The 27,558-nt window shown below is 45.6% G+C and overlaps 2 protein-coding genes across 10 annotated transcripts in view; one reads left to right on the top strand and one right to left on the bottom strand.

The window, feature by feature from the left end:
• LOC116948081 (beta-crystallin A2) overlaps nucleotides 1-3,147 on the top strand; it is a 46,088-nt gene extending 42,941 nt beyond the window's left edge. For all 5 annotated transcript variants that reach the window (XM_076069524.1, XM_032964420.2, XM_032964411.2 and 2 more), the window contains 2 exons: nucleotides 161-303; nucleotides 1,827-3,147. In XM_076069524.1, the coding sequence (XP_075925639.1) occupies nucleotides 161-303; nucleotides 1,827-1,974 (291 nt within the window). In that variant the 3' untranslated portion in view covers nucleotides 1,975-3,147. The remainder of the gene's footprint in view (nucleotides 1-160; nucleotides 304-1,826) is intronic.
• Nucleotides 3,148-3,415: 268 nt separating this feature from the next.
• On the bottom strand, nucleotides 3,416-26,662 carry GALNT15 (polypeptide N-acetylgalactosaminyltransferase 15). Of its 5 annotated transcripts, none has more exons than XM_076069492.1 (11): nucleotides 26,446-26,662; nucleotides 11,900-12,486; nucleotides 10,070-10,239; nucleotides 9,117-9,306; nucleotides 7,775-7,960; nucleotides 6,969-7,086; nucleotides 6,605-6,781; nucleotides 5,604-5,735; nucleotides 5,365-5,478; nucleotides 5,068-5,223; nucleotides 3,416-4,840 (listed from the first exon to the last, which is right to left on the bottom strand). In XM_076069492.1, the coding sequence occupies exons 2-11, from the start codon at nucleotides 12,313-12,315 to the stop codon at nucleotides 4,706-4,708; spliced, it is 1,794 nt and encodes a 597-aa protein (XP_075925607.1). In that variant the 5' UTR covers nucleotides 12,316-12,486; nucleotides 26,446-26,662; the 3' UTR covers nucleotides 3,416-4,705. The 5 variants fall into 5 exon arrangements, with proteins under 5 accessions (XP_075925607.1, XP_032820332.1, XP_032820341.1 ...); XM_032964441.2 differs by lacking the exon at nucleotides 26,446-26,662 and adding an exon at nucleotides 17,617-17,722; XM_032964450.2 differs by lacking the exon at nucleotides 26,446-26,662 and adding an exon at nucleotides 17,602-17,698.
• Nucleotides 26,663-27,558: the final 896 nt, after the last annotated feature.

The raw sequence follows: 27,558 nt of genomic DNA, 5'->3' as shown, positions 1-27,558 counted from the left end.
CGTGGCTTTACCGAAAGACCCAAAGAACATGAATTCCTGCAGTCACGAAAGCTTTACGTCAAAGATTTATTTACTGACAGTTGAATTTGCCCTCCCCTCCCGTTGGTTTTTGCTCGTACTTTACTCAATGCCTCCCCCTTTCCGTGCCGCGCAAGCGCAGGCCCACGGGGAGAGCAAGGTGGTCCTGTTTGAGGGAGAGAACCTGCAGGGCCGAAAGACGGAGCTCTGTGACGACTGCCCTTCGATGCAGGCAATGGGCTGGAGCGCGCGGGAGATCCAATCCGTCAAGGTCAACAGTGGCGCGTAAGCATCTCCACCGCACCCACTCGTGTGTCCACCCACAGGGACAGCACACAGACATCACTCGTGTGTCCACCCACAGGGACAGCACACAGAGGCCACTCGTAGGTCCACCCACAGGCACAGCACACAGAGGCCACTCGTGTGTCCACCCACAAGCACAGCACACAGACGTCACGTGTGTCCACCCACAGGAACAGCACACAGACATCACTCGTGTCCACCCACAGGGACAGCACACAGACGTCACGTGTGTCCACCCACAGGCACAGCACACAGGCGTCACGTGTGTCCACCCACAGGGACAGCACACAGACATCACTTGTGTGTCCGCTCACAGGGACAGCACACAGACGTCACGTGTGTCCACCCACAGGGACAGCACACAGACGTCACGTGTGTCCACCCACAGGGACAGCACACAGACGTCACGTGTGTCCACCCACAGGGACAGCACACAGACGTCACGTGTGTCCACCCACAGGGACAGCACACAGACATCACTCTTACTGCAAATGAGGTCATTCTCGCAGGCGAGGCTATACTGGTCTCTTTGTTTTATCATCCGGTTAAACAAAATACACTTGGCACATCGATTCATCAGTTAATATGTAAAAGAAAGTTTTATTTTTCGAATCCTAAGTACCCGTCTCGCTCATAGGTCAGAGCGCTGATCTGGACCTGAGTTCGAATCCATGCAGCCGTCCCTAATTAAACCAGGTGTACGAGTTGATGGGCTCAGTCTCGCTAAAAATGATTGCACACGTAGATCATTAAATACCAATTGGATGTGCACTAAAATTTACTAAATACCATCTCTGAATTATAAGTATTGGTGTGACGATCATTACACTCTGGCAGAGCGGTGGGAACAGAATGCCGCGACTACATGGACCAATAGCAACGTGAATGGATCTCAAGAGGTTGGGCGCATTCCAGGTCATTTGATCAAAGGCGCTAATGATTCATCATTGCCGTTGAAGTATTTCGAAACGCTGCTACATTTGGATGCTTTGCACATTGAGATTGATCGTGTTTCCGTGAGAGTTATCGCGTTAAACAAGGCAATTAACGCAATCAAGCGGTAAACAAGAGACAAGCAGTAAACAAGCAGTCAAATAATGAGTAAACTGGAAGCAAACAAACATCAATCAGCTAGAGGCCGCGTTCTTTGTAATTGTACTTTTCGCGCACACATGCCTACGCGTGATGTTTCCCAGATGTTACTCAAAGCATCAACTCAAATGAAGCTTGCTCATGCTGTTCGGGTCGATCCAGATACAAGCACTGATTGTATCTGCATGCTCTCACACTCTCCTCTGCGCCCGGACCTCTATTCCCCCAAACTCTGACCTTGAACTCCGAAACAAACTTCGCCTACCCCCACCTCATACTACGGCCGAAATCTCTTCACTTGTAACCACCCTGGACCACCCAATTCTACCAACGCAACTGCACACCCCCTCCATCCGCTACATTACCCACCACCCACATGATTCACCCACTCCATTCATCCACCCCGACAGATGGGTTGCGTACCAGTACCCGGGATACCGCGGATACCAGTTCGTGTTGGAGCGCGACCGCCACAGTGGGGAATACAAGAGCTACAGCGAGTTCGGCAGCCAAGCGCACTCTGGCAACATCCAGTCCATCCGCCGCATTCAGCACTGAGTCGGACTGGACAGCCCCGCCAGTCGCACTCACCCCATGCGCCCTCTACCTACACCTGCCCGCATGGGGTGGATGGTGATCTTCCCGAGTTCAAGGCACCCTGCTGATACACCTGCCAGGGTTTGTGGGTGATCACCTCCCTGAGTCCTGCCTGCCTGCTATTACTGCGTGCAGTGCTGTGTACTTGGAGCGAAACATTAGAACGATCAAGAGCAACGTTTTTCAGACACGCAAAAGCTGGTGGGTAGTAGTTGGCTTACATATGGCGACTTAAAGCATGCGGTCACGCGAGTTCAGTTCAGCCCCCTTAATTTAATTTGGGCCAGAGCCTACAGAGGCGCAGTTATCTTTTGCGAGATCTGGAATAAAGAGCAAACGAGGCTGAGACAGCCTACAGGTCGACTTCTCATCCGCAAATGATTTGCATTCCACACAATACGAGAGAAAACAAAAAAAGCATTCTCTCCATGGACTAGAACTATCAATATCTACACCTTCATTATCGGGAGCACACCGGCATCGCCAAATACCTGCCGATCTCCTACGTGGGGGTATCTTGAACGTCAAATCAGATTCACTTGAGATACCGAACGTACCTAATTATGGTGTAATTGCCACATTAGTTTGAATCTCAGTTGCATCTCTCGTACACAAATAACACAACAGAACACTCCACGTAGCATGGATGGAATGTCTAACGCCATCACACGTAACGTGCTTATTGACTGTTACGTGGTTTGCGCATTTGTCCCTTGGGATGATGAATGTCAAGATATTATTGCGTTCATGAAGTTCAGGCGTTTTACCTCCCTGCAGAACATCACTCGCTGTGCGGATGGAATCTCATTATCTTAAACTTGAACGATCAAAAGCACCCACCCCCCAATGCACGTCAAAGCTTAAGAGCACAGCGAACCTTATTTATAAACACTCCTGGTGCAAATGCAGAAATGCAACGAATAGCGGCGAATTTTTGCACGGCTCCAATTAAGCAAATATAACGCTTCAACGTAATTGGTAGTGGGCGATAATACGAACTGCTGTGTCAAGACACTAAAGACGTGCAAGAAATCCCGTCAGTGTTGCATGTCACGCGTTAGTACCATGCTTGAGTGCTGCTTGCAATATATTTCTGTTATAACACGTGATGCTTAATAAAGTTTTATCAACTCACAGCGGATGAGTTTCACATCATTTCAAATGTTTAAGTGTACATTTGCTAAAAATCATGTGTTGCTGGTTGCAGATGGGAAATGCTTTTTGCACAGGACAATTTGTTTAATCATATAGGTACCTTGGTATTTCAGGACAAGTGCTTCCAGACAATATCCGATTATTGTGCCATAATACAGACCACACCTGATCATTGATCCATGAGGAATATTTTCAGTGGCAGGCCGCAATAAAAATGTGGGTTTAGCACATCCTATATACATCCCTGGAGTGTGCAATGTTTTTATTAAACCCGACAGAATCCAAAAATAGTCAAACCCATGTCAACAATGTTATAAAACAGAGCATTATTCAAGTTTAAACATCTTTCCACCTTATTTCATGCACACTTGACAATTGTGTCTGATAGTGCAGCCGAAAATGTCAACAGTCACTTCACAATCTGTTTTGTCAAAAGTGTAAACATTCTGCATCTCTTGCGTCACTTGAGTGGTTATGTCACGTAACAAGGTGTCTCAGGCTTTATAACCTCCGACACTCAACAGACTATGTTCCAAGGGCATTCCAGATGCACATACACTACCTAAGTCGCGAAAACATGTAGGCAAGCATACGATCCCATCACGAAGAAGAAATAAATTTTGACTTAAAGCTTTCGTGACTGCAGGGATTCATTTTCTTGGTTCTTTTGGTAAAGTCACGTAGAAGGGAAACAATAAAATAATACAAATATAAAACAATAAAATTCTCACAACGTTTCGACTGCAATACCTCATGATGATTGATTGTGTTGCAGTCAAAACGTCGTGATAATTTTATTGTTTTATATTTTTTTATTTTATTGGTTCCCTTATACGTGGACTTTACCGAAAGAACCAAGAATATGAATCCCTGAAGTCACGAAAACTTTAAATCGAAGTGTAAATAGTTAATTTTTGTCTTTTCGTTTGCCACCCTGCTGAAAATAACTTGCAGAATAATGTGCTCGTTCCAAATTACAACCACTTCTTACACTGACAGAGCATCTCCACTCCTGACTTTCACAACCCCACCAAAGCCCTTTACACTGTAGAAACACATTTTGGACATCTTGCTAGAACTTTATGGTTCCATCCTAATCCCGCAACTTGGTTTCTGCAGCAATATGCTGCCATGCAAAGAGGTAATATGGTTTTATTATGCTAGGTAGGCAGTGGCTGATTAAACCGGACATCCAATTACTGCCAGGATTTTTTAGGGTAGGACTATCAATTTGGTTATGAATGTAAAACGTCTTTTAGAACCATATGCCTTGGATCCACATTTTTGGCGTGACATTAACAATACGGGTATATACAAGTATGATTGTCTCAGCCCATCAAATATTTCCACAAACCAGTTCCCAAAAATCATCAAAAGTGTTACCACAGTCACAGCTTATGTACCACTACCGCTACGTTCTTTGGTCCGGATAATATTACAGTTAACGACTGTGTTTTAGACAGCTTAAGTGCCGGGAGCCTTGCATAGAATTAAAACAGCACTAATGAGGACATTATTGAGAGTGCATCACAACGCTCTAGGCCCTCTCCTTGAAGAGCCAGCGCTGGCGGGTGTTGCCGTCACAGGTCCGCAACAGCGGCAAGGGTCCAGAGTTGGGCTGTTCCACTGCCTCCAGGCACTTCTGGGTCAATATGTGAAAGATGGAGCCATCCTGATCCAAAAAAGACAAATATGAAAAAAATGCACATCGTCAAGTATTTTTTTTTCTGCTCAAACCTTTTCAATATATTACAGTCCATTAGGTTAACTGAAAGTAAATAATAGTAAATAATCTATTTATAATGTGCATAATGCCAGCAATACAACTTTTAAACAATACTAGCACCCCAGCCAAGTATAATACACATAATTAAAGCTTTACAACACAGATGATCTTACCTCCCTGAAGTCAAACTTCTGGTTTTCTGTAACAGGACTGTTCTTGGAGTGACAATAATACATGGTAAGGTAGTCCATTCCGTTGTCAACGGCTGCACATGCTTCAGGCTGCCGTGTGTTGTACCGGATCTCTTGCTCAGACGTGTATTCGAAAAACTATACACCAGAAACAGAGACAGCAGCTCACTTATAAATGTACAGCGCAAGCCCTTAAAAAACATGTATCTCATGCTGTGTAAAGAGTTATTCTGTCTTTTGAAAAGCTGCAGAGAATAACAGATCAAATAATAAACTTGCCTGGTTTTGGCCCATGCCATGACATCCGTATAAGATGATCCTTTGTCCCGTCACCTGATTCTCATCTGGAGGGTTGTAGTCAAAGCAATAGTTGCTCAGACCCCGGTTTTTCAGCTGGTGAAAGTAAAAAAACCAATAATTTTGCTGGGTTACTAAGCTTTCATACAAGTGAGAACATTACTTTATGATACATTAAGGCATTTCACAACAATAACTTGGAAAATTAAAGTTCGCCCTACCATGCCAAATTTCCCTGGCCGGTCCTCTGGCACGTGAATGTCAGGGTAGACGTTCTCCAGGAACCACTTGAAAGTTTTGCACTGCAGCCGCTCCCGCAGGTTCCTCCGTTCTGTCACATCGCCAAATGGCTCCTGTCAATGGCAAAGACAAACTGTGAGGCAACAGGAGGCCATGGACAAGTGCATCGCTATGCAGATGGTAGGATTTAAGGTTATTTCGAACCTTATCTAAAGTAGCTCGAACAAGATATTATCTAACACAACTGATTGTAGTAATGCAAATGAATGGCGTGTTGGTTGTTTTATTTCCTTCCACCCGAATAACACAGAGGAGCTTTAACACGTAGGCTTTCGCGACCAATATCATCCATAATAGAGGTTTTTGGGTTAGATCGCGTAAATATATAAATGTGTCGTTAAGACTTATTCACAAATCTGGCTGTCGCCTGATGAAGCTAGTTGTAATTACTGGCGAAACGTACTCAGTTTGTAAATGTTGTGGCTTGGCTTTCCAACACACCGGTGTGCTGTACTAGTACACTACACTATACACTACTATACACTACACTACTATACACTACACTATACACTACACGTAGTGCTGTACTAGTGACGAATTGGCCACGTTCTGTTTACGTGACAACCCTTACTAGTTGGCTGTGTCGGGTGGTGGCGGGTTTTAACGACACATTTATATATTTACGCGATCTCACCCAAAAACCTCTTATTATGGACAGAGGAGCTTTTCTTCAGCTTTACGTGCAACCTGAGGCACAGAGTGCTAAACTTAATTATTAAGCTATGTTAGGCTTTACGAACCTCTGCAGAATGAGCACCTTTTACGTAGGCACAAATCACCAAGTCGAAGCAGTGTGCTGATTCATACGTTGGATACCGCCATTCAAATTAAATTAAAAGGTGATCAAGTAATCCCACTACACAATGCGTCTCGTATTTAAAAAAAAAAACACACACAAACATGATTGCATTTGGCACGTTACCATTCTAGCATGTGGGTTTCTGTGGTAGTACAACTCCTTGTAGCCATCCATCCAGACCTCAGCGGCACGTACACTGTTGGCCAGCGCTTTGCTGCGTGAGTAGGGCGCCTGCTTGGGGAATACGTGTCCCACATGCGAGCAGGGGTGGACCTCCAGGGTGCCACCGCACTGCCAGATCTGCAGATTTAAAAAAAAAGCAGCATGGCGAGGTATGGTCAAGCAGCCCCTATGACCCGCAGGGCATGGGGGAGGCCCTCATCCAGGAGTGGTTCGATAAAGGGCCAGGCATTGACACGCGTTCACGACTGCATGCGCAATTGATTAAATGAAAGACAGGAAGATGAACGGCCCGTGCATGTTTTACCCGGAATGAAAACTCCAAGTTCTCTCCACCCCAGACTTCCATTCCAGTATCGTATGTTCCCAGGTAATCAAAATATTTCTTGCTCACAGCAAACAGCCCGCCCGCCATCGTCGGGGAGCTGCATCAGAAAACATATGGAGAGATTCGATGGCTTTTGTTACAAATTACGACACTGAGCAAACATCAGTTACTCAAAAAATTATATAAAAACTTACAATTATTTTGAAACGTAGTGTTTACAAGATCCAGTCCTCCGCAAGTGCATCGCTTCCATTTCACAGATATTTCAAGAGAAATTTTGTTTTAAAATTCCTCGCTATTCCCTTTTTGCCGATACTTCCAGTAAGGCAAATCTCAATAATAAACAAAAACAGCACATTAGATTCTGGAATTATTTTCAGACTCAGAATCATACTTTTTACTGTCTTGGTGGACTTCAGGCTATACAATTATATATACAGTATAGTTATACTGCCAGGGAAGACATTTAACTCATTACTGTATTGTGGATGTGAGGTGTGGCCAGGAGATGGCAGTGTTGATTATCACCCCTCTTGTAAGTGTGAGTTTTCTCCCACGTTAAACATCCCAATGCAGGGTGGCGCACGAGACAAAATAGCACTGAGACTCAGTGAGGCTTTTCTGAGCAATTGATTGTCATTATTTTATCATGCTGAGGAAATACTTATTTATACTGCTCAGTAAACTTAAACAGTAAAGTTTGCATACGTTTCAAGATTAACCTCAAGAGACTCGGGACAGCATTGTTTACATCCGGCTTAGCGACAGGGCAGCTTGCGCCATACCGTATGACATCGATGGGCGATTTGCGCCGTTTCTGCTCGTGTCCCGGCACCGTGTGCCACGTGAACACGAGGCGCCAGTCGAAGCCACCAATCTGCGGCTCGCCCGCATTTCCCATGTACTCGAATGTGTTCCACTCGATGACGTCGATCACCGGGCACACCACAGCCGACTCCTCCTCGGCTATCCTGCGTCGCGGCAACATCAGGCAAAGTCGGAATCTGTCATGTCACGGGGTACAACACCACTGTGGGCGCAGAAATTAAAAAATGCCCGTTAAGCATACTTATTTGAAACATTGTCTGCTCAGATACCTGCACAGCAGAGAAAGAAAACGCAGGAGTAGATACCAATATATTTAGATTGTTGGTCACTTGCATCTATGGACAATCATTTCAATGTCAACATTCGTCATAAGGCATGCTCCTAATAAAGTTAAAGTGTTATCTAATGAGTGTTAACTTTAACTGCAACGTCTATTTCTGAATCAGCCCTCAGGGTTTATAGAGCAACAGAATAAACTACTTACTAGAAACAATTAAAGTACTTTATAAGTGAGAAACATGCATCGGAAGTGAGAGGACCAAGTGGCTTTTGCTGAGCAAACACCAGGCAACGCAGAGAAAAAAAAACTTTAGTCATACCAACGTATTTACAGGGCTAATGTAATACACTATTTGTTAACCCACTCATTTCATGCAGTTAGCACAAAATTCGCTGTTATTGGCCACACAACGAAACTGGAACCGTGAAAGCTATGCGGTACAGGCAAAATGAAACCCCTACACTCTTTGGTTCTTTCGGTAAAGTCACGTGGGTGTAAAATTAAATAAATTAAATCACGACGTTTCGGGTGCAACACAAGTGCCCGTCATCAGGTGGAAGCACCCGCAGCAATAAACAAATTGCTAAAGTGGGCAAAAGGAGGCTGCCTGTCACAAGCAGCCTCCTTTTTATATTCTTAGCTCTTTCGGTAAAGTCACGTTGAAGGGAAACAATAAAATATATTTTTATTATGTATATTATATTATTTATTATTATTATTTTATTGTTTCCCTTCAACGTGACTTTACCGAAAGAGCTAAGAATATGAATTACTGCAGTTACGAAAGCTTTAAATAAAAATTCAGCCTCCTTTTATTGCTGCGGTTGCTTCCACCTGATGACGGGCACTTGTGTTGCGCCCGAAACGTCGTGATTTAATTTATTTTATTTTACACCCACGTGACTTTACCGAAAGAACCAAAGAGTATGGATTGCTGCAGTCACGAAAACTTCAAATCTAAAATGAAACACTGTATCCGGCATCCGGTCTGGGGCTCATGGGACCAGCAGTACGCGCACCTCTCCAGCAGGGGCTCCAGCCAGCCAACGTGGCATTCGCAGTGGCAGTCGAGGAAGGTGAGCACGTCGCCCGTGGCCACGCCGGCGCCCAGCAGGCGCGCCCGCACCAGCCCCTCCCGCTTGCGCGCTCGCACGAGCCGCACCTTGCGCAGCGTGGCGATGTACTGCTCCAAGCGATCGCGCAGATGCTCTGCGCGAACACAGCCAACGGTGGGGCGGAGGTGCGGCGTGAACACCTCGCACAACGATGGCACGATCGCAACGCCACCGTAAAACGTCCACACCCAGTCCCGGTTGTATTTCTGTTGTTGTCTTTGTCATTCACAACCATTAAGTAAAATCTCTGAAACAAAAAAAAAACCCTACACTGTTTTGTGCGCGACCAAGTAGCCTGGCAGTACTGGTTTGCAAAGCAGACATGAACCTGTTTAAAGTTTTTATCAGCATTGTGCAATCCACTTTTATGAATGCCAACCTGGCTACGTTGTGATGTCAGCACGCTCCGTAATGACGTCGACATCAACAATCCTATTTTCTAAATTAAGCTACCTTGTAATACCAACGGGTTGTCTCAGACTGCAATAGAAACGTGTACATGCATTGTCCCACAGTCAACATGTACAGAGCTTTATCAATCCACTGCTGGACGACAGCTTCCCCACAACGTGTAAGTCACGTGGGTTATTTCACCATACTTCACCGTGCAGGATAGTAAGGGTTGGTAAAGCTGGGAAGCATAAACCTGGAACCATAGAAGTACAATACAACACTTGATTCTTCTGTGCACAGCCCTCTGCTGCCAACAACACAGCCTCGCAGCACGGTGGTCGCCTATCCAGGCACTATCCAGGTTAACTCCTGCTTAGCTCCTGAGATCTGATAAGGTTGGCGACATTTTCGATGTCTTTATAAAACGCACAGCCATCATGGGTTCTCGTAAGTAACTAGCTCACCGCGATCGCTGTAGTCATCCACCAAGATGATCTCATTGAGCAGCGCGTCTGGGGAGGTCTCCAGAACGCTGTGCACGGTTCGCAGCAGTGTTGACCACGCCTCATTGTAAAAGGCGATCACCACCGAGGTCGTGGGCAGCTGCCGGTAGTTGTACTTCTTTTCTCTGCACCTGCAGTGGTATACGGGACAGAACATTCCACTTGCTTGAGAACGGTGGCCCATTTTTCAGGACAATCAAAGCAAAATACTGACTACTATTCCAGTAACTCTTGGCGCAGACGATTTTTTATTTTACTAATGCAAAACCGTATCAAGTCTTACATTTTTTTAAGGGGGGGGGGAGGGCGTGAAACGTGCATGTGTATTGGTTGCAGAAGAATAGGAGATGTTTGAGGATTTTTTTTATTCTTACAAGATTAGAAAGTCTGGCAGTGGTTTTCTGGACTATTTGGTGTTTTGAGGTGAAAGAATTGAGAAGAGCTAGAGGAAAAAGTCGCAGTTGTCTTGTGGAGATATGAAGATACGAATGAGCATCTCAGCAGCATATTCAGAAAGTAAATGGCAGATGTGGAAGATGTTGCATGGGTGTAGGTAGGTCCTGCATGGTTGAGAACTAAAAAAATTATGAGTCTTAGAAATCCAATGCTCTATGCATGCATAATGTGAAAAGTTTAGGAGGCGCACACTTAATATGGAATATAAACGGAGTTCAGACTTGTCGCCCGCATTAAGATAGGATGAGAGGATTAAGATGCAACCAGGATGTCAAGCATTTTCAAGGATGTCATAGGTTTGTGTACACATATCTAGCAGAAGGTCAGTTAAGCACACAATGTAAGTAAATACAAGCATGTCAATTGTGAGAATTACATTAATATCAATTCTGTAGCAAGTTGTATACTATAAGATGCTATCCAAAATCTCCTTTAAGATAGAAATGCTGACATACCACATAATTTTCATAAAAAGGGGGAACTATATGCATACGACCTCGGCCTTTTAAAAACATACAAATATATGCATTTGAAATATATTTAGCATCCAACTTGCAATAAAAAAATTACAGTTATGCATTCATCACATAATTTTACTTAAGTGGTGTCCTGCTTAAAAGTGTGAATCATAATTTTGCATGCATTACACAGGCAAACCAGAAGGCTTGTAACGATTCACACAAGCCACATTGAGTTGACCAACTGTCACTGTTAAGGGTCTTTCTTATCATCCATTAACATAAGTGTATTTGCATTAAATTTACATACGTATTTTAGTTTTCTAAAAAAAATTGTACTTATTGTACTATAGATATCATGTCATAAGTTGAAGTTATCAGTATAGAACTCTCCTAGAACAGTACATCGACCCATTTTAGTGAATAGGATGCATAAGGGGATATCACAAAAATACTTGCGATAATTCTTAACTTTACCTCTTTCGTCAACACTGCACTTTTCCCACACCTTTCTGCAGAGAAATGATTGCCACACGGCAGTCAAACCAAGATTCTTCCTTCACAGCGCAGTCATTTGTAAAAGGGCTCTGCCCATCAACTCACTACACTTGAGAACCTGGTTAAATCACAGGTTGTTACTCAGGACATCAGTGGAAAACCAGCTGAGTAGTCTGACCATTGATCCACCTAAAGTAGTATATTCTTGCACGATTCAGTACAAGCATATACAATCAATTGTAATGAATGAATCATGACAGGCCTGTAAATAAGTATATCAACAATGCAAAAAAATACAATCCCGAATGCACACACGTGAAGTATGCCCCATGCGATGAATGAAAACTCGCGGCCGTCACACGCACACCACCACACTTACAGCGGGTTCCACTTCTCGGGCAGCTGGCGGTGCAGCGAGATGCGGTCGCTCACGTAGATGTTAATCTGATGCTTGTTGATGCTCTCCTCCTCCTTGCGCTTCTCCTCGCCCTCCAAGTTCAGGCGGACGGCTTTCCCCATCTCCCCCAGGGCATTCGAGTCCAGTGGTGGCTTCTCGTACACTGGTCTCTTCAGCAACTCATAGTCCGCCTCCGGGTTCGCGACCTCATCCTGCTTTTGGATTTGATTCTGAACCTCCACGGGCAAAACCACTCCTCGTTCCTCGCGCGCTCTGCCCTCCCCGGCATCCGTTTTCCCCCCGTGGCCTGACGCGAGGAGGTAGAACACAAACAGGGCGCCCGCCGAGCACAGCAGCGCCACGTACCGAGCAGAACGGCGTCGCCCGAAGACCGCCATCAATGAATGCAACCTAGAGTCTGTCCGGTTTCCTCCACTAGGCTTGGTGGCACGCTCGCGGTATGCAGTGTACGCTCAGTGCAAACGCACAGCTGTGGGGCATCACACCACCATCGGCAGTGCAAAACGGCCTGCTGTCATAGGGGGCGTCTGTCCACGTGTTTGGTCATTCTGTAGAGAAACAGCAGAGAAAGTTTGTTAAACAAGGCGTACCAATGCATAAATAACCATGCTTAAATAACCTTACAGCATTTAAAGACACACACACACACCACTGTATGACTAAGATAAGCAGTCAAGTTAAAGGGTCTTCAAATTTAACAAAGCACCCGGACGGTGATAATCCTTCACTGGCAGGTGCCAGTCTATCGAAATGTGTGCTTTATAAACAACAGCAAAAAACCACAGTCCTTACACGCAAACTCGGCAGAGCGCAAAATGCAACGCTCCCGAATGAGCCGAATAGAAAGGATCGTCTGCACTTAAGAAAAGCAATTCGGTGGCAGAAGTACACGGATACGAGGCCCTTCGGGTGTTCTGTATTTGCAACACCCTTACCAATCTGCAGGCAAACAACCCACTTCACACGCACCGCCGCAGCAGATGGGTCCACTTAACGTTACCACGACCGCCTGGTGATCGAAGCCCTCAAAAGTGTTGAGAAGACCTCTATTGAACAATGCCGAGCAGCAACGATCAATTGCGCGTCCATTTTTTCCTCCGTTATAATCTCAATAGTTACGCAGACAGGAGTGCGGGAAAATGTTGTCCAGCAAAGAAGCGTGTGCATGCTATTGCCAAGTAGTCGCAGGTGAATAATGGTCGCGATTGACTTTAACCGGTTCTAACTTACATTATTATTGGGCCACGAATCCCAAATGATAAGCGCGAAAAAAAGGTCACAGCTTGAGCGACACCGGCCACGACCAATGCTGGATTTCTCCAAACCACGACTGAGGAGGTGACAAACCGGCTTAGCCCCTCCAATCATCGGTGTCGTTGCCAAGCCGAGACTTGGAGACGCGAACACTTGAACTGTGAAACTGTCGGCTTTTTTTTTTAAGTGCGGCTGTAGTCCAAACTCTGTATTCTTTCCATGAGCTGTGACTCTTGATCATGAGCTGAATCAACTAGAAATTGAACTGCAGACTCCAATTTATTCGCGGGAAGCCAACTTCGAGCTGGAGACTCCAGGATCGTGTGGGAGACTCCTAACAATGAGCAGCAACATTCTGGTGACTCTTGGGATGTCTGAACAGTCCATTCTAGCATGGATCCGGAGGCTTGGTCAACCCGGCATGTGCGGCGTCTATACCATTTCCGCGTTAAAGCCCTCCTCACCCATGGCACACCTGTCAACGCCGTATCAGTGCCCTACCTTATTACAGACCAATTCAAACCTTATTGATCACCCCGTGCCATTATAAATCTCAACGTTCATCCTACAAAATTCCATTACAAGGGAGAAACACAAATAAATAGACCGGGTTTTTTTTTTTTGCCCGTATTAAAACGGCTGTATGCCGTATGGACCTGAAAACTCAATTTCCCTGTACAAGAAATACGGGTAAACCGTATGGGTTGACACGGTATGCCATGGAGGTAGGAAGACACGCTTCAGCACACCACGCTCACCCCTCACTCGCTACCCCTCACCACGCCACGTTGTTCCACACCATGCCACGTTGTTCCACACCACGCCAAACTACCCCTCACCACCACCTAACACTATCCCTCACCACCACCACGTAAAACTACCCCTCACCACCACCTAACACTACCCCTCACCACCACCACCACCACCACGTAAAACTACCCCTCACCACCACCTAACACTACCCCTCACCACCACCTAACACTACCCCTCACCACCACCTAAAACTACCCCTCACCACCACCACCACCACCACGTAAAACTACCCCTCACCACCACGTAAAACTACCCCTCACCACCACCACCACCACGTAAAACTACCCCTCACCACCACCTAAAACTACCCCTCACCACCACCTAAAACTACCCCTTACCACCACGTAAAACTACCCTTCACCACCACCTAAAACTACCCCTCACCACCACCTAAAACTACCCGTCACCACCACCTAAAACTACTCCTCACCACCACCTAAAACTACCCTTCACCACCACCTAAAACTACCCCTCACCACCACCTAAAACTAACCCTCACCACCACCTAAAACTACCCCTCACCACCACCACCACCACCACGTAAAACTACCCCACACCACCATCTAAAACTACCCCTCACCACCTAAAACTACCCCTCACCACCACCTAAAACTACCCCTCACCACCACCACCACGTAAAACTACCCCTCACCACCACCTAACACCACCCCTCACCACCACCTAAAACTACCCCTCACCACCACCTAAAACTACCCCTCACCACCACCTAAAACTAACCCTCACCACCACCTAAGACTACCCCTCACCACCACCACCACCTAAAACTACCCCTCACCACCACCACCACCACCAAGTAAAACTACTCCTCACCACCACGTAAAACTACCCCTCACCACCACCTAAAACTACCCCTCACCACCACCACCACGTAAAACTACCCCTCACCACCACGTAAAACTACCCCTCACCACCACCTAAAACTACCCCTCACCACCACCACGTAAAACTACCCCTTACCACCACCACCACCACGTAAAACTACCCCTCACCACCACCTAAAACTACCCCCCACCACCACCTAAATCTACCCCTCACCACCACGTAAAACTACCCCACACCACCACCACCTAAAACTACCCCCCACCACCACCTAAATCTACCCCTCACCACCACGTAAAACTACCCCTCACCACCACCTAAAACTACCCCCCACCACCACCTAAATCTACCCCTCACCACCACGTAAAACTACCCCACACCACCACCTAAAACTACCCCTCACCACCTAAAACTACCCCTCACAACCACCTAAAACTACCCCTCACCACCACCACCACCACCACCTAAAACTACCCCTCACCACCACCTAAAACTACCCCTCACCACTACCTAAAACTACCCCTCACCACCACCACCACCACGTAAAACTACCCCTCACCACCACCTAACACCACCCCTCACCACCACCTAAAACTACCCCTCACCACCACCACCTAAAACTACCCCTCACCACCACCTAAAACTACCCCTCACCACCACCACGTAAAACTACCCCTTACCACCACCACCACGTAAAATTACCCCTCACCACCACCTAAAACTACCCCTCACCACCACCTAAAACTACCCCTCACCACCACCTAAAACTACCCCTCACCACCACCACCACGTAAAACTACCCCTCACCACCACCTAAAACTATCCCTCACCACCACCACCACCTAAAACTACCCCTCACCACCACCACCTAAAACTACCCCTCACCACCACCACCTAAAACTACCCCTCACCACCACCACGTAAAACTACCCCTCACCACCACCTAAAACTACCCCTCACCACCACCTAAATCTACCCCTCACCACCACGTAAAACTACCCCACACCACCACGTAAAACTACCCCTCACCACCACCTAAAACTACCCCTCACCACCACCACCTAAAACTACCCCTCACCACCACCTAAAACTACCCCTCACCACCACCACCTAAAACTACCCCTCACCACCACCACCTAAAACTACCCCTCACCACCACCTAACACTACCCCTCACCACCACCTAAAACTACCCCTCACCACCACCACGTAAAACTACCCCTCACCACCACCTAAAACTACCCCTCACCACCACCTAAATCTACCCCTCACCACCACGTAAAACTACCCCACACCACCACCTAAAACTACCCCTCACCACCACCTAAAACTACCCCTCACCACCACCACCACGTAAAACTACCCCTCACCACCACCTAAAACTACCCCTCACCACCACCTAAAACTACCCCTCACCACCACCTAACACCACCCCTCACCACCACCTAACACCACCCCTCACCACCACCTAAAACTACCCCTCACCACCTAAAACTACCCCTCACCACCACCTAAAACTACCCCTCACCACCACGTAAAACTACCCCTCACCACCACCTAAAACTACCCCTCACCACCACCACCTAAAACTACCCCTCACCACCACCACCACCTAAAACTACCCCTCACCACCACCTAAAACTACCCCTCACCACCACGTAAAACTACCCCTCACCACCACCTAAAACTACCCCTCACCACCACCACCTAAAACTACCCCTCACCACCACCACCACCTAAAACTACCCCTCACCACCACCTAAAACTACCCCTCACCACCACCTAAAACTACCCCTCACCACCACCTAAAACTACCCCTCACCACTACCTAAAACTACCCCTCACCACCACCACCACGTAAAACTACCCCTCACCACCACCTAAAACTACCTCTCACCACCAACATCACCTCACCACACACCACTTCACCACACACCACCTCACCACACACCACCTCACCACACACCACCTCACCACACACCACCTCACACCACATCCTCACACCACACCACCTCACCACACCACCACCTCACCACACACCACCTCACCACACACCACCTCACCACACACACCACCACCTCACCACACACCACCTCACCACACACCACCTCACCACACACCACCTCACCACACACACCACACACCACCTCACCACCTCACCACACACCACCTCACCACACACCACCTCACCACACACACACACCACCACCTCACACCACATCACCACACACACCACCACCTCACCACAACCTCACCACACACACACCACCACCTCACCACCACCTCACCACACACATACCACCTCACCACACACACCACCACCTCACCACCACCTCACCACACACACCACCACCTCACCACAACCTCACCACACACACCACCACCTCACCACACTCACCACACACCACCACCTCACCACACACCACACACACCACCACCTCACCACACACCACCTCACCACACACACCACACACCACCTCACCACACCACACACCACCTCACCACACCACCTCACCACACACACCACCACCTCACCACACACCACCACCTCACCACACACCACCTCACCACACACCACCTCACCACACCACACACCACCTCACCACACCACACACCACCTCACCACACAGACCACCACCTCACCACACACCACCACCTCACCACACACCACCTCACCACACACCACCTCACCACACCACACACCACCTCACCACACCACCTCACCACACCACCTCACCACACACACCACCACCTCACCACAACCCCCTTCACCTCGCCGCGTCCCCTCTCTGGCAACAGGCGTGAGCGACGGCGGCGGCGGCGGCACTTCCGGGGTTTGCGCGCGACGACGTCGCTGTGACGTCACCGCATCCACGTCGCGGTGACGTCACAGCGAGACGTCGTCGCAACGCTCGCGGCTGTCCGAGCGCCTGCCACGTGGTGAGCGGGAGAAAAAAAACCCCTTCGGCGTCACCCACACCCCGAGCTTTGTTTGTGCGGTTATTTGTGGTTTTGTTGTTATTTACGGCCCAATTCAGGCCCCATTGGTCACCCCGTGCCCGTATGAAACACTACGGTCATCCTAGTTTATTGTAAAAAAAATTCGGTCACAGTTCCTATGATCACTGTTACATTGCATTTTATTGCTTTTATTTTGGTGATTTCTAAAAGTTTTTTTGGTTTGGCCATGTTTTTGTTTATTGTAGTACGGAGTTAGACTGATGGCCTTAATCTAAGTTTTCTTGTTGTTGTTTGACTTGCATCCCACTGGGATTTTTGCACACAGCGTTGGTGTACGGTGCTATTTCAGGAATATGTTGATGTTTTTTTCCTGGATTTTCTGTTTGCATATGCACAAAGTCACTTTAAGATGTTTCCTTTTTCTTGTTTTTGTCTGTTGCGGTTGCACCCGATTCAAGAGCCGAATGGCTCACAGGGCTATACCATACAAATGAAACTATGAACTACAAAGTCCCATCACAAGGGGACAAACACAAATAGACGACAACACATTTATTTGCCCGTATTGAAACGGCTGTCCGCCGTATGGACCTGAAAATTAAATTTCCCTGTACAAGAATACGGGGTAAACCGTATGGGTTGACAGGTATGGTGTTTTTTTTATTTAAAGCTTTCGTGACTGCAGCAATTCATATTCTTAGCTCTTTCGGTAGTCACGTTGAAAGGAAACAATAAAATAATAAAATATATAATGATAATTCTCACGACGTTTTATATATATTTTATTGTTTCCCTTCAACGTGGCTTTACCGAAAGAGCTTAGAATAGGTATGGTGTTGTTGTATCGCGATGCCCTTCGTTGTTAACCACTTGGTTGAGCTACTTTCGTTTGTGATGGCCAGGTAGCTTTCTGAAAAAAGAAGCGAATATGGCTCGGTGGGCTTTACCTGATAAGATAAAACACAATAAAGTTCATTTAACAAATTTAAGTAATTTGTTTACCTTTCCTATACTTTACACTCCTATTGTGTTTTGTATAGTTAGTTGTCACGTGATCCCTTGTCCAATCTTGATCAATCGAAGTTATATAATTAAATAATGCTTCATCTTTTTTAAACTTTCGAGACTGCAGCAATTCATAGTCTTAGCTCTTTCGGTAAAGTCACGTTGAAGGGAAACAATAAAATAATAATATATAAAACAAGAAAAAATATTTTATATTTTATTGTTTCCCTTCAACGTGACTTTACCGAAAGAGCTAAGAATATATAATGTTTTATTTCTTTACATTTAGTGACTTGCTTACCATTTTCTCTATTTTGCACTATCGATTTTTTTATATATTGTTTGTTCTTGTAACTTGCTTGACCCGCCCATACTGTGAAAAAGAGCTTCATAGCTCATCGGATTCCACCAGTACAGTATATCGTTGTGGTACTCTATGATTGTCACCTGTCCCGGTTTTACCCGGACAGTCGGGAAGTTGGTATGTGTTCTTATTTTACGGAAGGCCATCGCCCTAAACATCGCCCATTACACATATTTGTTTATTTTAAGGCAATGTTGTTGACGAATGTGTTCAGTATTGTTGTGTTTGGGTGGCAATAATTTATTTGGAGCGAGATCTGGTGGATAAATATTTCCCGATTTGGTCTGCGGAGGTGGCAACCTTATTACAATCAGACAGCAGATTGTATCTGTAGAAGCAGACCTCCGTCTTGTGTCTCCCACACATGCAGTAAAATGTCTTAGTCCTGCATCGGTCTTTCGACTTCCCAGACCACGCTTAATCCAGTCACATTTGTTCAAGCACACACACACACTCTGTACCGATTTCAACCGTCTGCGTCTCGTCAGCAGTCAGGCAGGCTTATTAAACGCAGCTGCTGTAGCTGTTATCGGCAAGAGCACTCGGTATACATTTGAGGACCCTGTTCAAGGCAAAATCAATATCGTACACAAACTATGTGCTGTGAAATGGAGCATTGTAGATAAAGCTACACTAACTGGACAGAGTTGCCAACTAAGCTATTTGCTGCTTTATCTGGCGACTTTTTGGGTTTCAAAGCAACAAAACTTATATTATTGGTTCTTTCGGTAAAGTCACGTAGAAGGGAAACAATTAAATAATAAAAATATATTAAAAATAACCGCCACTTTTTCTAATTTTCTTATCGTGGTTTTCACACCTGATGATGATTGCTTGTGTTGCAGTCGAAACGTCGTGAGAATTTTATTGTTTTATATTTTTATTTTTTTGTTTCCCTTCTACGTGACTTTATCGAAAGAACCAAGAATATGAATCCCTGCAGTCACGAAAGCTTTAAATCAAAATTCAACAAAACTTAGTCAAAGCGACATATCTAGAGAATTCCTGGGATGAGGAAATTGTGCAGGTGTAGGAGCGATTATGTTTGTATTAAGGATCCTGTATCGGTTTCCTATTTTTAATACCTGGTCACTTGTCTTGTGAAATGATGTCGCCTGTTTTTTTAGGAACCTAGAGTAGCATCAGTTTGCTATGTTTCGTGCTTTGGTACGACTTAAGGTCTATCTCGGGACACCGTGGTGGCGAGATGTTAACTCCCTCGCCTGATGTGCAGGAGGACGTGGGTTCGATCCCGACCATGACGCCTGTATATTTGGAGTTTATATGTTCTTCCTGTGGTCGTGTGGATTTTTCTACGGATCCTCTTGTTTTTTCCCCTCCACATTTAGAAACATGCGTTGGAAGTATTTGGCTGCTGTAAACTTCCACATGATAAGCCACTTTGTTGAGCTATCGTTTGTGGCCAGGTCGCTTATGAAAAACAACTACGTAGCTCAGTGGGCCTTCTGGTAAAATTAAAAAAATTAGTTTAGTTTATAGCGACTTGGAGGTTCGGTCAGCGACACTGCATTTTAAGAAGTTGCCAAGACTGTCGCAGTCTTTCCTTTGATAAGTGGGGGAAATTGTAATCGAGCCGTTACTACATAACCAGTTTATTTTGAGTGATGTCTGAACTGATCCTGGGCCCCTCTTCACCATGTATGAGTGTGTTGTTAAACATCCTAATGTTGTTATTATGGTGGAGGATATATGACACCATTAAACTGTATTCGGGTGGTCCAGATGTATTGTGACACCCATTTAATTATACACTGGTCTACAATTTTTTTGACGTCGTCTGCTGTAGAGATGAAATGTGCTGTTTATTATAGATTTTGATGTGTTGAATTCAAATATGACACTTAAAACTACTGATTGGCTACTGTTCCCAAGATATTGAAGTTTTATATTTTACGTCTATGTGTAGATAGAGTTTTACTTATAAATTGTAAACCTGTCTTTTCATGTGTTTATGGTTGCTTTACATGATAACATGTCACCTGTCCTGTTAATGTAACGCTTAAAAAATCAGCAGAAGCGTTATATAAATATAATTTATTATTAAACAAAAGGCAAAAAACTATTATGTATAAATAAGTAAATAGTTTAGTCCTCATTCAGTGTCTACTCAGCGCTTCTTGGCCTGTCTCTTGTATTCATTACATGGGGCATCTCTTGTCACTGTCCAGCAATGGTCTGCAAGCATTGATGGGCTCCATTTGCCCTGAGAGCGTTTCTCCATTGTCACAATGTTTTGGTGAAATCGCTCGCCATGCTCGTCGCTCGCTGCTCCGCAGTTTGGTGGGAAAAAAATCTCTATGAGAGTGCAAAAAATGTATCTTTAGTGACATGTTGAAACCAGGCTTTTGTATGCCTTGTTTTGTATGCCTTGTGGAGGTTTTCCACCAACTCCCTGTAGTTGTCTGCCTTGTTTTCAAGAAAAAATGTTGCCACTAACTGGAAGGCGTTCCATGACGTCTTTTCCTTGCCACGCAGTGCACTGTCAAATGCATCATCTCGAAGAAGTTCACGAATCTTAGGACCAACAAAGACACCTTCCTTTATCTTAGCTTCATTTAACCTTGGAAATTCTCAACGGAGGTACTTGAAAGCTGCTTATGTTTTGTCCATGGCTTTGACAAAGTTCTCCATCAGACCCAGCTTGATGTGTAAGGGTGGTAACAAAACCTTCCTGGATTCAACAAGTGGTGGATGCTGAACACTTTTCCTCCCAGGCTCCAATGACTGTCGGAGTGGCCAATCTATCTTGATGTAGTGAGAATCTCTTGCACGACTATCCCATTCGCAGAGAAAACAGCAGCACTTTGTGTATCCAGTCTGCAGGCCAAGCAAGAGAGCAACAACCTTCAAATCGCCACAACGTTGCTACCGATGTTGGTCATAGTTTATGCACCTCAAAAGTTGTTTCATGTTGTCAAAGGTTTCCTTCATATGGACTGCATGACCAACTAGAATTGATGACAAAACATTGCCATTATGTAGCAAAATAGCATTAAGACTCATCTTCGATTAACCAGTGAACAGTCTCCACTCATCTGGATCATGAACGATGTTGAGGGCTGCCATCACACCATCAATGTTGTTGCAGGCTACAAGATCACCTTCCATGAAGAAGAATGGGACAAGATCCTTTTGACGGTCATGGAACATGGAAACCCTAACATAACCTGCCAGGAGATTCAACTGCTGCAGTCTGGAGCCCAACAGTTACAAATCCCTGACAAGGTCTTTCAGTTCACCTTGTGTTATGAGGTGTGGTTCAGAGGAGGAGGAATGGGAGAAAATCTGGGTCATGTGACCTTGATGGTTCAGGACCAGAAGTTTATTCTTCTTCCTCGTCTGACTCAAGTGAGAATGATTCTGGTGCATCAGGAACGGGCAGTCCTTCTCCGTGGGGTACTGGGCGTATAGTTGATGGAATTTTTGGATAATGCACAGTCCACTTTTTCTTCTTTGACACACCTTTCCCAACTGGAGGCACCATGCAGGGTGAACAATTGCTGATATGATCTGTTGGCCCTCTCCAAATCATTGGCACTGCAAAAGGCATAGATTTCCTTTTCCTATTCAACCACTGGCGAAGATTTGTTGCACAAGTGTTGCAGCATATGTGTGGGGCCCACATCTTGTCCTGATCTCCAATTTTGCAGCCAAAATAAAGGTGATAGGCTGTTTTAACCATAGTGGTTATACTACGCTTTTTTATGCAGAAGTCACTTCACAAACATAGCAGAACTTATCTGCTTTGTTCACACAAGTACGAGGCATCTCTGCTCACTTTGGCTGAACAGAAATGTGTCCCTTTGCAAAATCAAACACTGACAAATAAGAGAGCACGACACTGTATGATTTCTAGAGCTGATATAGGGCAATTTGTTCAGCAGAGGGATGTACCGAATTTTCCCGCATATAGCCCGCACACACATATAACCCGCAGACGCATATACCCCGCAAAAATAGCGTTTTATGTAAAACAAATTTCAGATAGCCCGCACCTCCATATACCCCGCATGCATTCATACCTTTAACGTCGTTACCGCAGCTTAATTCCATCATTAATACAAAGTTTACATTTGTAATACATTCCACTATCAATTGTTAACATTAAAAACTTAACGTGCACAAAGAAAACAAACTAACCGGAAACAAGTTAACTTAAATCTGTAAATAAGTAACAAAAGTAAATATCCAATAAATAAGTAACACATAACTGGTAGATAAGTAGGATAGCGTACTGTTAGGCTTACCAGCATTCGACCTCATCATATTACAGCTAATGGAACCGGTAATTACCCCTGTACAGTTTTAGCACTGGTAGATTGTGCACTGCGCAGGCAATACGGCACTACGGTAACGCCATTGCCTCCTGGCAACAAAGCCATTGGAAGTTTGAAACAAAGCTCATGGTCGCGACTGTATAGTGCTCAGCCAATAGCAGCGGCCTAAGGGACTCGGCAATTATGATTCCGCGTCTGGTAGACACTTGTTAAGGCCCTTCCCATTGTGCATCCATAGCCTCAGCTGAAACTTTTGCACCCCCCTACAACCACTGAAAGTATTACAGTAAACAAAGGGTGCCCACTTCAAACATTGTCGTTTCATTGTACAAACAATTCGAATCATTTAAGACGTGATAACATGTGCAATTTCAGTGTGAGTGGTTTATTCAGCAGTGCTTTAGTCAAAGGTAAGTGTTGTATAGTGGATAGTCCGACCATGAAAAAATTAAACGAGTCGTGACATGTCACACGTGTAAAATATTTTTGGGATAGTCCGCACCTCCATATACCCCGCAGGGTCTTGTTTTGTTTGTAAAAGTGGTATACCCCGCGGGTTATATGCGGGAAAATACGGCAAGCCTAGTAATGATTGCATCATCCATGACTTCTAGGAATAACATGATGTAATTCATATCATGTATGATGCAATACCAGGTTCAGATTGCATCACTAATTAGTTTGCTCAAAAAACAAGTACTGTCCAAACCAAGTCATAGATGTATTAATAGATCCAGTCAAAGTTGTATTTTAGTCATATTTTGTTTAAATTGAGATCCATTCACTTTATAACTCGCGTATCCTCCGCCATTCCCAAGTCAAGGGTCGTATATACTGACCCAGTAGCATATCTTGAAAACTAGAGTCAATCAACAATTTTAAGCATCATTTTCATTCTCAGTGACCCAGAATTAGTAAAGTTGGACTACATTTATTTCGGAAGCATTTTGGCTGTACAACAGTGTTATCGACAACTTACTATTTGTTAATAACAGAAATTAATATGCAAAGGAACAAATGTGTTAGGGGTTAATTAATTGGAGGGTCACGATGCATTTGGATCACCCTGTACTTATGCGATGTAATCCAAACTCCAATTGTGAATCACAATGATCGCCAAAACCCATGTGTTACATCAAGCGATTTAACGTGTACATCGGAAGAAGTACAGCTGTAGAGTCTACAGCTGTAGAGTCTACAGCTGTCCCCGTATACAAATCTACCCGTGAATTCTTCAGTAAACTTTACTCCGCTCCAAGCGTGATCCTTCAAAGATAAGTTAGTGTTCTGAGATAAGTGAAATGTAATGGTATTCAGCACGATCCCACATGTGCACTTTAGCGAACATCACACGGAGCAGTTTAAATGTAGTTATTATGAAGCACTGATGTTAAAATGACATTATAGTAAACAGATGAATATTGCCTCTCTGAGGCATACACAAAGACAAAGATCCCCCGAATAGCCTGGACAGACTTGGGGCAGGTGCTGTTAGCGCGCACCTATGAAGGCCGAAACGACACAAGATTGGATGGGTGGCCAGCACCACGTCCGGTCGCCTTTGTCTCCCCAGTGGCGAAGTTACACACCACACCAGTTACTCATTTGAGGCTGAGTCGACCTAGGGGAGGCCCAGATAATCGTCACTGGTGTTGGCCGTGAGCGGGAATTGAACTGGTGTTCCCAACGTGCTAACCGAGACACAACCGCTCCCCACGTTAACACCTCACAGATGAAGACATTATCACTGTATACTACCCACGTGCTAGGTAAATTCAGGTATATCCGGGCCCCTCCCTATGCCGTGTTGGTTGGATGTGAGATAGTTTTTTTTTTTCCGAAGTTCACCAAGCTCGCTGGTGCCGGCTGGTGAAAAAGAAAAACCGGTTCAGATGTCACTCGCCACTGACGTTAGCCGTGGCCGAGAATCGAACACCGCTCGCCGGATTCATAACGAAATACGGCAACCGCTGCACCACCGCGAATAAGATGCGTTCAAATAAGTTACGCGATTATTGAATTTTGCCACTACGTACACGTACGTGCACAGCCAGCCCTTTCGTCAATATACCGCTGGATGAAGGCCTCCCTAAGCTACTGTAGAGCCTCGCTAAATCCCACTCTTCATTTGATCCCAAACGCAACACAAACCTCGCTCGAGTTTGGCTACAGCCTTTTACAGAGTACAAAGAGGCGTGACCGTGAGCAGGCACGCCCGTTTAGCACGACGTGTACACCACTGTGCATTGGAGCGACCCAAATAAAATACATGTTAACACACCATTCGCCGGCGACAAAAGAGCAGCGGCACACCCCCATCTGTATACATTTCCACACAATGAGTGACAACACGAGTCGTCAGTTAAAATGTTTCGGTTGAAAAGCCCGTGACGTGGCGGAGCGCTTTCCCTCGCGATGACATTTTGGAAGAGGTGGGAATGGTTTCAAACGTTACAGACAGCCAAAGGCATGGTTTTATCACAAGGCGTGACCATTTGCCAACACGTGGTGATCTCGTAATAAAAAAAACGACCGTGGTTAGCGTGGATGCCACTTTCGTTATCAATGTCACGGGGCACCCACTTCCCATTTTGGGGGGGGGGGAATAGGCAGCAGATACGCTAACGAACATGCCCCCCGCTTAAGGTCAAGTCCAGGTACGCTGCGTTGCATTGTTTACAATGGAACACAGCCCTTTGTTAATTGACTGCTGGATGGATAGATCGAGGCCATCCCCCCACGCGGTGTTCTCGAAAACGTGGGTTGTTTGACCGTAATTCTCCGTGCTGAACCGTGCGGGTTGGTGCATCGGGAGGCAAAGGGAGGCGGGACCGCTTCGGAGAGCGACTCGCCGCCACTGATGTTCACCGCGCGGGTTGAGCGATGCGCAGGAGATTCCTCGCGTATTGTTCTTCCCCCTAAACAAGAACACAACAAACAAACAAAACCCAGCAACTCCCAAGTTGTGCTTACTGTAATGCTGCCACGGCAGGATTGCTGGTTGGTGAGGAGTGTCCGAGGGCCGGTTTCAGTATGTCACTGACGATTGGTGATCGCCGGACACCGGACTCACGTGCGCAGTGCGCTCACCGATGTTCTTCGGAACTTTATCTTGCGATGTTTCCTGTTCATTCGCAAGTGTCACTTTTATGTTATTGGCATGTGCTCGTGGACCACGGATCTACCTCGCAAACGAGCTCGGTAACTGGCTAAACGAGTTTTGTTTTTTTTCCCTCCGTGTAACAAATTAGCCACTGTGCCACACGACTCCGAAACAACCCCGTTCTGTTGCAGGGGTAGGGGAAGGTTGGCAAATAAGATGCATGCGTCTATTTAATCGACTTGTGCGTCTTGCTCATTATATGCAGTATAAATACTCGTTGACTATCCTTACATTGTGCCAGTTCGCTGATGTGGACATTGTTTTGTTCTCCTGAATAACTCGATGCCACACGTGAGATGGGCAGCAGGGGTCAGTGTAGCAAAATCGATTGTTTTACTGAAGTGTACTTACATGCTTCCACGCATAAGCTCCCACCCAGCCTTCAAGTTTCAAGTTTCATTTATTTAGGTATAGCCCTGTGAGCCATGCGGCTCTTGAGGCGGGTGCAACCGCAACAAACTAAAATATGAACAGAGAAACATCTTAAAGCGACGACGTGCAACAGAAACATCCTGGGATAAACCAGCAAATTTTCCAGAAAAAAACCCACCGTATTACAACGCTGTGTGCAAAAATCCCAGTGTGATGCAAGACAAACAATAACAACCGTAAGACAATTTAGATTCAAGTTATCAGGCCAACTCCGCACTTCTGCAAGAAACATGGCTTAATCATATGTTTTAGAAATCACCAAAATAAAGCTATAAAATACAATGTAACAACAGTAATCGTAGGAACTTTGATTCAAATTTAACAATAAACGATATACATAACACGTACGACCAAACTTGCAGCCATAGCTGGCAGCATGACACTCCCAGTGTATGATGTGTGAGTCAGTGGTAGTGTGAGTGAGTGTATGATGAGTGAGTCAGCGTATGATGAGTGCGTCGGTGTATGATGTGTGAGTCAGTGGTAGTGTG

Source organism: Petromyzon marinus, chromosome 2 (genome assembly GCF_048934315.1).
Source record: "Petromyzon marinus isolate PM22_M1 ecotype Great Lakes invasive population chromosome 2, UKy_Petmar_22M1.pri1.0, whole genome shotgun sequence".
Lineage (NCBI taxonomy): Eukaryota > Metazoa > Chordata > Hyperoartia > Petromyzontiformes > Petromyzontidae > Petromyzon > Petromyzon marinus.
This window is presented reverse-complemented; position numbering and strand designations above follow the sequence as displayed.